We start from the raw sequence: 12168 nt of genomic DNA, 5'->3' as shown, positions 1-12168 counted from the left end.
TGCACATTTTTAAATGAGTTCATACATTTTCCTGTCAATAGTTTGTTTCACTTAATATATTATGGCCATTTTTCCATGTCTACACACAATAAATTTACTTCATCCATTTTAACAGACACCTAGATTTTCTTTTATGGCTGAACCATGTGTTATTTAACCAATCCTTGTGATAAACTTTTAAGTTTTCTTCTACATTTTTCTACCATGTAATTTTCATACTTCTGTAGTAACTTGAATATTGTCAGTTCCTGTCTCATTTTGCGTTCCGATTTGGAAGATAATTTCAGTATGGCCATAAGCTCTAATTTAATAAATACTTGGATCTGTCAAGTTTCAATATTGGTAGATACTGTATCAGGTAGGACTCAATTTCAAGCAAGAGAAACCCAACTCAAAGTAACTTAAGCAAAACAGGGTATTTATTGGTTCACATAACTGAAAAGTCCAGGGGATATACTAGCTTCAGGCACGGTTGGATCCAGGGGCACAAACTTTGTTATCAGGACTCAAGTCTCTCCATCATTTGGCTCTGCTTTCTTCTGCACTGGCACTTTCTGACTGGCTCATTTGATATGGTGGGCCCTGGTGGTTTGAGTTTTTCATCTTACAAAGCTAAGCGACTTCAATAAAGAGAGCTTCTGAGCTTCTCCTCCTCCACAGTTCAGTAAAATTCCTGGGCTTCAGTATCACTAGACCAACTTGAATCACATGAACATTCCTGAACCAATCACTACAGTCAAGGAGATGGACTATGCTGATGGATCAGGTCTGAACCATGTGGACTGAAAACAGGTAAATATGGTTCCAAGAAACATCAGGGAGTTGTTACAAAGAGATGGAATGGATGCTGGTCAATCAAAAACAACTCCTGCCAATGATAAGACCAGATAATGCAAAAATTTAATCTCTGGTCATAAAGTTGATGCTAACATTGTTACTTCCTCGATAATACTCTGGAAGAACATCATGAGGAGTAAGTTTGTCCTGTTCACAGGAAGTTTGTAATCCATTTGAATGAAACAATCATCTTCAATAGCATACTCTGGATGATACAACACAGTTTCAATATAAGTAAACTCAGTGGTCATGAGTCTGAAGGCCCAACTGTCTTGCTGACATAAAGCAGGATAACGAGCCTCCCACCAGCGAACAGTTCTGTGAGGCTATTCAAGTCAGTGGTAAATTTTAAGTTCAGTGGAAGAGTTTTCTTGTGTTAAGTCTTTTGCCAAGTTGAACTGGTACATTTCTGTGAGTGCTGATGAATCAGACTCATCTCTGTATTAGTGCACGAGAGAGGAATGGACAATGATTTCAATCTGCTGTACTCCTGCAGATCTGATCAAAGGGGTCCCAGGTGCTGAAAACAATCAAATACAGGTGTAGAGGCTTACTCTGCACTTAACAACAAGAAAAAGCTGTTGGTCAAGGATTATACAGAATGGTCCTTCCTGTTGTGAACATTAAGTCCTGGTAGGCTGAGGTGCAGGTTGCTTCTGTTCAAAATTCCTTGGTGGGCCTGGGTATAAGTTAGGCCAAGATCACTGGTAGTCTTCTCAAGCACAGTCTGTCTGTTTGCAGCAACATGTCCAAAAAGGCAGGCAAGGGCTGAATCAGGTAACCAGGCAAGTAGGGTACCATCAGCAGGGCCAGCCATACTATTAGCCAGACGTGATCTGGAAGAACAGGATGATGACTATTGAAGCTCTGTAAATCAGTTCTTATCCTGAGTACTCCAGGGTTAATCCACAGGCTTTACTCTGGATACATTTTTCTGATCTTAAAGGGCCAGTCAGGCACAGCAGCTTTCATTTTCCTGTTCATTTCCCCAGAGCTTTCAGCTCAGGAGACGGCTTTATCCTCAATTCAGACTTGAGGTTCCGTTTAGGAACCTATGCTACATCTGGGATTGATAAGGTTGGGAGAGCCAGGTTTATCAAGATTGGCCCTACTTTCTTTGGTAATCAAGTCTCCATCCTCTGTAACTCAGCCTATCTGTGAGAATCACCTTATATATAAGTCGAGGCCTCAGATTGGTTGACTGATGAGATCTGAGGCATGGAGATAGTAGGCAAGATACTAGGTTTGAGTTTCAGGCGTTTTGGTTTTTCAACCATCAACTCTTATACAGTGTTCATTAGACTCTAGAACAGACGATCATCCTCATTCTTAAGCCCCTCATTTTGACAGGATTAAAGGGAATGACTGGTAGTGTAGATGAATGTCTTTTTCTGTAAAGTACAGAGAAAGAGAAAATTGAGCTGACATTTTGAAGGTAGTAGAAAAACTTAGTTTGTAGATGATTTCTTCTTTACAAATAATAGTTGTATATACAAGCAGGCTAGTCATCAGATTTTTTATTTGTTGAGGGTGAACAGTCTAGAGTAAACAGACTTAGGCCTTGTTTGATGATTTGTAGACCCAGTCATGTAACCACCATAAGGACAAGAGACAAAGATATAAAGAAACCTTTCCCAACATTTAACCAGTGCATTTGTTAAAGTAGTTGAGGACAGCTGGCCCTTACGTTGACTGTGTAGTAAAGGAATGAGATTTCTTTCATGACACAAATCGAAGCCTACTTGTTTGATGTGATTTGGTCTGGGAGTTCATAAATGGAATCCTTCCTGCAGAAACAGATAAATTGTCTTAAAGCCTGAGAATATCTCACGGCAAGGAATGAAGTCAGCAACTGTGAATAAGTGTGAAACAACAGCACTGAGACAGATGAAATTCCATTAAAACATCCACAAGGACGAGGGACTGTGGTCTTGTGACATTAAGCAGCAGCAGCAGGAAGTTCTTGAGTCTACTGATAATACTTAGCTGCAAGCTTTGTAGACTTTTTTTCAAGTCATTCTACATTTCCACCAAAAAGGTAGATGATATGCAATTTGAGATGCCAAGCAAGTAAGTCATCATGGCCTGGCCAACAGGCCTACCTCCAAATATCCCTAACATCTATACTTGATAGTACCAGACATCAAAAGATCTATCTTAAAAGAACATCCCTTGTGGGCTAGAAGAAAATTTTCCAAACAGCCACATTTTAAATTACACCCAAGTAAGGATATTCAAAGATTGTCTCTTGTGGATCGGGGTTACATGCAGTTAGAGCTGAGTATTCATAATTTTTGGAACAGAACAGGCAGAAATGCCAGTGATGGAGAAATTGTTTTAACTTTTTTTTTTAAGGTTATTAGCTCATTTATCTTGGAAACAGCAGTTAAACTGAATAAAAACCAAGGAGCAGTGTAACTGCCACTGGTTGAGTCACAGTGACTTGTAGTTTAAGATGAATGATAACCAGGTACCCTTTTAGGTAACGTTGCCACTATCTGAATTTTGCTTTCATAGTTAATGGTTATCCCTTGCACACGAAGTACAGTACCATGGCCGATGACGGGAGGTTCAACGTACAAGTTGGTCTAATATGGCCTCAATGAGGCATCAACTTCAACATCAGCTTCAATACCTGGCAATTCAGGTATCTAAGGAGGATCAAGACTTCCAAGTCATGTATTTCAAGTACCACTAGAACATCTGGTGTGTGTGAAAGAAGTTGGGTAAAGGGGTTTGTCAGTGTAGAGTACATATGAATTGTTCTCTGGTTCTATCCAATTCCAGGAATGAGTGGAAGTCCATCTAGGGCAGAGGGCTGTTAATCTAGGTCCATCTGATACCACTTTCAGCCCATATGACTCTGGGGGGCAAAGACACGCCCATCTTCTTGGCCTTTTCTGAGTTGGCTCATAGTTAGTATCCCTTAGAATGTTCGGCAACAACTGAACTTCGACTGTTTCGGCAGAGGTATAGATGAAAATGTCATTCAGGTCGAACATATTGCTGTCTAGGGCAGTGGTTTTCAAACTGTGTTCTGCAGAATTCTAGCTGTTGTAAAGAAGTCTCCTTAGGTGTCACCATGGTGGTAAAAGAAGATGCTTGTGGCAGGTTTCAGGCCCCCTACTCCTGCTTCATCCAGAGCAGCTTCACTCTTACTCTGGGCTTCCACATAGTTTTCATTCAAAGGGCTTCACGGCCACAAAGCCTTTGGAAAACCAATGATCTAAGAATAAGGTGTTCACAAAATGCTGAAATACAAAAAATAGGTCACAGAAACCAGAAACTGTGTGAGCAAAGCCGTGGTAAGCCAAGGTGTTTTCCTATTCATTCTTTCCCTTATGTGGGCCACATTACAGAATGATGAAGTTAACATTCAGGTCTGCTATAAATTCTCATTGCCTGAAATTGAGCTTGTAAGTGACTATCACAGAACAAGACTATTGGTCTTCAGTGACAATAGCACTGGGGTTTTTAGTCAGCATACAGCTGCAAAATGCCTTCATTTCTTTGTAAATATTATTCCAAGAAGTCCAGAGCATAGCTGGATGACTTCTCTTCAAGCACTGATAAGATCTCAATGGGCCACAACTCAAATTCTAAGAAAAAGTATCTGCTTCTCACCCCTCCTCCCCCTTTTCTCCATCCATTTCCTCCTCCCTTCCCTTCCCAATCTCCTCACCCACCTGAGATGCAATGCCCTTGAACTAGGCTTACAGCACAATTCTAGTGACAGAGAAATATATCACTAAATGTCATGGAATTCAATTTGGGGACAGAATGAACTCTCCCCCATTTCCCTCCCATGTATCCCCACAAATCTTCTACAGGTTCCTCTGTCAGAAAATAAATGTAACGGTCAAGAAGCAGGACTCTCAGATGATGGAGATACACCAATTCAAATAGTTATTGACAAAGTAAGAAAAAGGGGGTTTCAAAGATCCTGTTTATTCCTGGGTCTCCAGGGCAATCTGTCGGCAATCAAGAAGAACTAGCCATATGCTCTAGAGCAGTTTCCCCATTCCATTCAAAGGAATGCTGTAAAGATAACATTCTGTGCTTGACTAAACTTACGACACACTGGGCTAAACAGCGAAAATGAGGCTCTTTGCTGCAAGCCTTCTGGGATCCTTTAATATACTACACTGCACTATGAATCAGGGAACAGGATATGTTTTACAGTATTTTACCACCTTGACTAAAAAAGCTCTATATGATATATATGTGTCATATGCACACACACACATATATATGAACAGTACTGCTCTAAAAAATGGATGGCTCATTTTTTGTAAATACTAGTTTGGGCACAGAGGATCACAGATAAGATCTTGGTGTTCAAGAATATTAATAAAACTGAAAAGAAAAAAAAAGGGACAACATATGAACAGGGATCCCCAATCAGTTAGGCCATCTTTGGGAAGACCATGAAGATGGATGAAAGGTCTAAAAGCAGCTTTGTGTTTCATGCTGGGTAGTCTTTTGTCAGATGATCATGTGCCTCGTTGACTGGACCGTCTACCACCAAGGAGACAGTCTGCTTCTAAACAGGGGTATTGTCATGGGATTCTGGTCTAGGAGCAGCTATCGCATTACATTTATGACATCCTGACTGAGTGAGGGCACCAGACCAGGAAGTTTGAAACTCTTCTCGGGTTCCCAACCTCCAGTCATTTTAACACTGCAGGTAAAGTAGAGGCTAAGTTAATTCCAAGGAGAGAACTGGACTAGGAGTCAGAAGGCCTGGCCTCTATCACTCTGTAGCTGTGTCACCTCTGATAACCTTTTAAATTTCCGTTTCCTCATTTGCAAAAAGGGATTATAATTTATGTTATTTTGATAATTAAGATTAATGCATGTAAAAGTGCTTTGAAACTGTAAAGTGCTCAATAAACATAAGGGATTGCCACATAGGTTCTACCTGGATGTATCAAGAGGCCTTTTCTGGCATCTGATTGGAGCTGTGTGAGATGCTGTTAGGCAAAGGGATTCCTTGGTAGAATTTCTTACATTTGTGTGAAAAAGTTCTGGTTCCTGAGTAATCCCAAAGAAGATGCTATGAGGAGTTCATTGTGCCCGTTTTAATCCCAATGGGTCATAATATCTGCTTTCTCATTCAGTATGCTACTACAGATTTGAAGCAAAAGGGACAGAGTCCAGTGATCTCAATGGGATCCTAGACACTTCATGAACTTCAATCATTTGAGATTATGGGGTGTGGTCCAATGTTGTTCTCAAAAAGATGTTGCCATGCTTCAGACAGTGTTGATAACTAAAAGTCCCCTGGTCCAAATTTATCATGTGTCTCTGAAGGCTCGAACCGAAGAAACGAAATGCACACTCATGGAACAAACTGGGCCTTTGTCGTGATAAAACAACTTCAGCTATTTGGCTTGAAGAGTTTGACTTTACTATAAAGGGCTGTGCTGAATCTGGGTAGAACAGGACAGGAGTGGAGGTAAAGGCCACATCATGATGGCTGAATGCCTCTTGGGTCACAGTGTCCACTGGAATGATGTCTTCTTCAGTAGTAAGGTGGTAGCAATCACCATGGGCAAAAATCCAGGTACCAGATCTGTAGGCTGACGGAAGAGCACAAGGAAGGTGGTCAGAAGATCCAGGTGGACACTCAGCAATCAGGAGGCACAGGACTGAAAGGGACAGGGACAAAACAGATAAGACAACAAATGCATGGAATTACAAACACAAGACTAACACTGGGGTCTGTCTGCTGTTAGCACATCAGCTACCTGATGGATACTAATTCTTTACAAGCCTGGCTTAGAAGCTGACAGATGATAAACGGGGGGAAAAAAGCGCCTTATGATTAACAATTAGTGATAAGAACAGAAAGAGTTCACTGGCAAAGACTGTTTCCTGACTCTTGAGAACAAACTGTCTCAGGGAAGCAGCAAAAAGGAACCGTCCTGGGTCTCATACTTTGGGCGAGTAATTTGATTGCATTCAGGCTGCAGGACAGTGGCTGGTGGGGGAGAAAGAAGTGGCTCCACATGTGGCCACAAGAAGAATTGAATTTAAGTGTATATATCAACACAAAAGCAAAGCAGCTATTTCCCTTCTTCCTTTTCCAATGCCTTCGTCAAACTGTCGTATGACCTTGTACTTTTAAAAAAGCTGCCCTGAACTTTCATTTTAACAAGATTCCATCTTGAGTGGGGGAGAACAAGGTACACAGGGAATAAGGCCCTGGTCCTTGCGCTCTTCTGTAGTACCATATGCAACATTTCAGCCTCTCTTTATGTTTGAGAGCACCCTTCATGTTTTAAAATTTAGAATTAAAAAATAATAAAAACATGAGCTAAAGGAAGAAACATGGCCCCTAACTAGTGACTTTTCTCCTAATCGAGTTAATTAGGTTATCACACAGCAATTACACAATTACTGAGTACTTATTCTGAGTTGGTCTGTTCTCTAAATTCCTCTTTTCTATTAAATGCTCCATTGTATGTGGCAGTACATGTGGGCAAAGATTTGCAAGACAAGGCCCTTGCTTTCATGGGGCTCGCTATCTGGAAAGAGAGGAAATGCATGCAAATAACTCCAGTCATGCGCTGCATGACCTTTCCATCAATGATGAACCATATATACAATGGTGGTCCCTAAGATTACTATCACGTAGCACAGGTATACAGCAGGCTATACCATCTAGGTTTGTGAGAGTACACTCTATGATGTTCACACAACAACCAAATCGTCCCACAATGCCTTTCTGAGAACGTATCCCTGTTATTAAGCAAAGCATGACTGTACTTTACAAGATATCGCGAAGACAGATAAAAAGATATATAACGTGTTATAAAATTTAAAAAAGATTATTTCTAGCTAAAGTTAAGAGAATCATGGAGAAGACAGCATCTGAGTTGGATATTAAGGAAATGGCAGAGTTTTGACAGGAGAACAACCAGAGGACAGTATTTCAGGGTAGAGAAGAGAGCAAGAACAAAAGGGCAGAGATGGTAAAGAAGGCGGCATTTTGGAAAATGGCAAATACCGTAGCTCACTTTGGATGGAGTGCTGTCAGAGTTTGCACCAAGGGTCTGGCAGCAACTCAGGTGTTCGAATTCCCAGAAACAGCGCTGGTGGCAGTGCTTGCTCAGTCATCTCTTCTCAAAGCAAGGTCAATAGTCTCAAAATTCAAAAATAAAACTATCCAGTTCCAGAGTTCCTGCCACATCCTGATAAGCTCTTCCAGGTCTCAGGTCCAGTTCTTGAAAATCCAGAATCCACGCCGTGGCTACACTGAAAGACATCTGCTCCAGCTAGTGCAGAACACTGTAGTGAAATCCTTTCAACCTCCTATCCTGGACATCTCACGTTCTGTCACAGAATTTCAAGCTTAAGTTCCAGTTTTTTTTTTCCTCCTCTCTCTCCTGAGGAAAGCATCTTATCACCACAGTCTTTAAGATTCTTTTGAGGTACCTCCAGAATTACAAAAGAACTAAAAGAACAACACATTTTTCTCCAAAACAGTCATTTCTCTGGAAGTGAGATCATCTGTCTCTGCCCTTTAGATAAAGGGAATAGTCAATTGATTTTTTTCAGACATCTGTATGAAACAGCAGAACTGGTAACACCTAACCAGACAAAATACACTGAAATGTGTTTGTGTTCACTTGCTTAGAGCTGTACCACTGGTAAGCACCACTCCACAACACGAAAATGTTTGAAATCCAACTGTTCAAACATTTCTATAGTGTTTGCTGGATCATGGCCTGGAATTTGATAAAAGCAACTGATAATTAACAAAGAAGCAAAAACTGGCATTTTGGCCATCTTAGTAACACACTTGCAAGCAAATAGAAGAGAAAGCAGGCCAGGAAAGAGTTAAGCTTTGAAATATTCCCAAATCTACTGATTTTGAGGTTCAGAGGTTCTAACAAAACTTTTCAGAGAATGTTAACTTTCACTTAATAAAGAAAAACCCCCAAACATCTTCAGGAATTCCATGCCTGGTTCAGTCTGTTCCAGGGAGCCAGCCTGCTAAAAATCCACCTGCACCATTAATTACCTGGACTGGGCAGCACCATTTAAAAGTAAGCCTGCTCACTACCAACCACAGATTAGGGATAGAAAATAGGAGCAAGTAACGGATAGCAACTATACTCGTGGAAAATGGTCAATGAAAGTCAGAAAGGTAGTCAGGCACCAGTAAAAGCAGCAGAAAACACAGAGTTGTCGGGCCAGATTAAATAGGCTTCTTGATACTCGAAAACACATCCACTCCTGGTTTTAGCTGCTTTATATTGGGTGCCATTGTACCACACGTATCAGCCACCCTTCAGGCACCCCATGGTGAAAAGACAAGACTCAGAATAGAAGCCAAACAGCGGAGTGTCATTACCCCGAATATCCATTATGCATAGAAACAGCTCACATATCCCAGGGATTCAAACAGGGGCTTCAAATTGGTTGTGAAGGGTCCCAAATGACATCTAGGCCTCAGTTTCCTCCCTGTAGCATAAAGGAATTGTGGTTCTTAACTCTTCCGGGTCACAGAAGCGATGGATCCTTATTCCCCTAAAACACACATTCCCACTAATTTCTGCATACAATTTCGGGGAGTTTGGGGATCCCAACTCCAATCCAAGGTTCCCAGGTTCAAAATCCAAGGACTGGGCAATTGCTAAGTTTTCTCGTAACTAACAACAACCATTACAAACAATAATCATCCCTTACGAACACCGATGCTTTATAGTTTACAAAGCGCTTTCAATCCCACAAACATGGACAGGCATAGGAGGAAACTGAGGCGCAGAAAATTAGAGTGACTTGCCTAAGGTCACTCGGCCAGCTGGTGGCTAGGCCCGGAAGCAAACCCAGCTCTTCCGACTCCGGAGCTTGTCTCCCCACCCCGGAGCTGCCGCCAAAGCTCCTGCCCCTCACTAAGGCGGCATGAGGAGAAAAAGGCAAAGTAGAAAGCCCACCACCAACCATCCCCCAGCCCCCTCTTGCCCCCCCAACTGGGTCCTTGCAGGCCCCGAAGGGTGGCGCCAGGCCTCCAGGCCGGCCCCGGCCACCCCCGCCTCCCCGGCCGCGCCAAATCCCGCCGCCGCCGCCGCCTCCCCGGGAGCGGGGCGGAGCAGCTGCCCGCCGCCGCCGACCACCCGGACGACTCCTCGTCGAATCGCAAACGCATAGGCCGCCGCCCGAGTTCTGCGTACGAGAAGAAAGACGCGGCGCGAGCGCCAACGGCCACCGGGCGCGCGCCGCGGCGGCCGGGCCTGCGCCCCAAGAGCTGGATGCCAGAGCAGGAGAAAGAGCCGCCAACCGATCGCTCGATCGACCGCGCGCCCGCTCCTTCGCCCTACCAGACCGGGAAGGGGGGGAGGGCGCGCCAGGGCTTCTTCGAGTTAGGGGCCTGACTCCCCGGCGACGAGACAAGATGGCTCCTCCGGTCTGCGCCGCAGCTACCGTCCCGGCTGCGTCGCTCGGCCCGCCCCCGGTACTGTTTCTTTAAATGGCGGAGAGGGTCAGGAAAGCAGGAAGAGAGGCGCGCGCGCTCACGTGACAGGGGCGGGTCCGGCTAACAAGATCCGGTCACGTGGAGGCACTCTACTCACCAATCAAGAGGCGTCGCATTAGGGCGGGGGCGGGAGGAGCTGCGGCTCTGTGATTGGTCGAAGGCGCCGCGGAGGCCTCGGGGGCTTGGGGCGTCGGGGAGTGCGCGAGGCGGCCCGGGCTGTGTGCACCAGTGGAGACAAAGCGGTGGCTGAGGTGGCGGCAGCGGCTGCGGCAGCGGCAGCGGCGGCGGAGCAGTCCTAAACGCCGAATTTCGTGGTGCTGAGTCCCGTCATCCTCTGATCCAGCGCGGCGCGCGGGCGGCTGGTTTCGCGGCGGCGGCGTCTGCGGCGGCGGCAGCGGCGGCGGCAGCACATGGTTCCAAGAGCGCGCTGCGGTTGTTGGGTTCCAATTCCGTGGGGAGGGACAAAGGCAGTTGCGAGCGCCGGGCAACGCCCGGTCGGGTGGTGAGCTCGCCACTGCCTTGGATCCTGGCCTTGAAAGCTGGGACTTTCTCCTGTGTGTGAGGAGGCGGCCACGGACCGAGGCCGGGGAAGGGCCTGAGAGGCTGATTCCGCCGTCTGAGGGAGGTGGGGGAGGGGCGCGGCCCGCCCGAGGCGATTTGGGCGGGTCGGTTCTGAGGCATTTTAGCGGGTCATTGTGAGGTAATTTGACCCCCTCCTGTGAGGAGGCTGGGGCGGGACGGCAAGCTAGGTTTTGCCTGCGTATTGAACATAGAAATCGGCCTCAGTGTTTAGGAGATCTTTCGGTTGGGAGGTGCTGAATCCGGAACTAAACGCCATATGCGCTGCGTCGACATCGTCGTCACCAGTCTGGGGCCCTTTTAAGGATCCTGCGATCATTGGTGGCGAAGAAATGGGTGATTGTCCAGTTTTGTGACAGAAGTTGATAAATTTCCAGATTGGTAAATTTCCTCACAGAAATTTAAAGGAACAACAACAACAAAAGACGCGAAGATCTTGAAGATGGAGCAGTAATAAAACGGCCAACTCCAGAACCATCTACTCCAAGACCATCCACATTCGACTCCTTGAACTATCGCAATTTAAACGCTAAAGCTGCGTAAGACTACAGGCTTAGGACGTAGTTCTTTCCGAAATATTACATCATAGTCATTGAGAAGATAAAATATTCAAAGGAGAAATCAGTTGTAGGTTTAGACAGCTCTTTGAATATATTTTGGATAGGTGCTAGGTAACCTTGTTTAACTGTAGGGAGCACAGACTCACCAAACCTTTACTGGAAGGAATCCTGGAAAATCTATTCCATTGTAAGGTTTTATTTCCCAGTTAGTGGGTAAAGGACTTGAAGACCTCCCTGCACTCATGGCTTTCACAAATTACAGCAGTCTGAATCGAGCTCAGCTAACCTTTGAATATCTGCACACAAATTCGTAAGTATCTGATAGGTGCTACTGAGGTCACTGATAATGGATTTCGATGAATATGGAAATCCTTTCCCCAGAAAATTTTGCTTTTTTTACTTTTTGGAATATATCCCTGCATGAGTCTCGAGCTCTTGTGTTGAAGAACTGAGATCAGTGAAATATTTGTTGCTAATCCTGAAGAATATGATCTTCACTTACTGGCTCAAAATTTATTTGATCAAACACAAACTAGGTATTCGAAGTCAATATATTGAGTTTCATTCAGGTGTTTGATAGGAATCCAACACGTACTGTTCTTTGGATTGCCAAAGTTGGACAGTTCTAGCATCAACTCTTTCTCATTTTTAGCGACAACAGCCCAAACGGTTGGGTTATAGCAAGTCTTTTCTTTATAACAAGAAAAA

The 12168-nt window shown here is 44.3% G+C and overlaps 2 protein-coding genes across 7 annotated transcripts in view; one reads left to right on the top strand and one right to left on the bottom strand.

Moving 5' to 3' along the window:
• Positions 1-397: 397 nt before the first annotated feature.
• LOC124227156 (serine/arginine repetitive matrix protein 1-like) lies at positions 398-11176 on the bottom strand. The gene is made up of 3 exons (XM_046641040.1): positions 11155-11176; positions 10419-11102; positions 398-2228 (listed from the first exon to the last, which is right to left on the bottom strand). The coding sequence occupies exons 1-3, from the start codon at positions 11174-11176 to the stop codon at positions 2176-2178; spliced, it is 759 nt and encodes a 252-aa protein (XP_046496996.1). The 3' UTR covers positions 398-2175.
• The window catches only part of MORC2 (MORC family CW-type zinc finger 2), a 38116-nt gene continuing 37042 nt past the window's right edge, over positions 11095-12168 (top strand). For all 6 annotated transcript variants that reach the window (XM_046640449.1, XM_046640444.1, XM_046640448.1 and 3 more), the window contains exon 1: positions 11095-11770. In XM_046640449.1, the coding sequence (XP_046496405.1) occupies positions 11703-11770 (68 nt within the window). In that variant the 5' untranslated portion in view covers positions 11095-11702. The remainder of the gene's footprint in view (positions 11771-12168) is intronic.

Source organism: Equus quagga, chromosome 15, assembly GCF_021613505.1.
Source record: "Equus quagga isolate Etosha38 chromosome 15, UCLA_HA_Equagga_1.0, whole genome shotgun sequence".
Lineage (NCBI taxonomy): Eukaryota > Metazoa > Chordata > Mammalia > Perissodactyla > Equidae > Equus > Equus quagga.
Note: the sequence above shows the minus strand (reverse complement) of the source record. Positions and strands in the feature narration are given on the sequence as shown.

Excerpts from the sequence above, each read along its gene's own strand:
- LOC124227156 (XM_046641040.1), bottom strand. The coding sequence starts at position 11,176 with ATGTCGACGCAGCGCATATGGC. Across the intron at positions 11,103-11,154 it reads GTCGACGCAGCGCATATGGC|GCCGATTTCTATGTTCAATA; the intron begins GTTTAGTTCCGG and ends CTAAACACTGAG. Across the intron at positions 2,229-10,418 it reads AATGCGACGCCTCTTGATTG|AAAAAGACATTCATCTACAC; the intron begins GTGAGTAGAGTG and ends TGTACTTTACAG.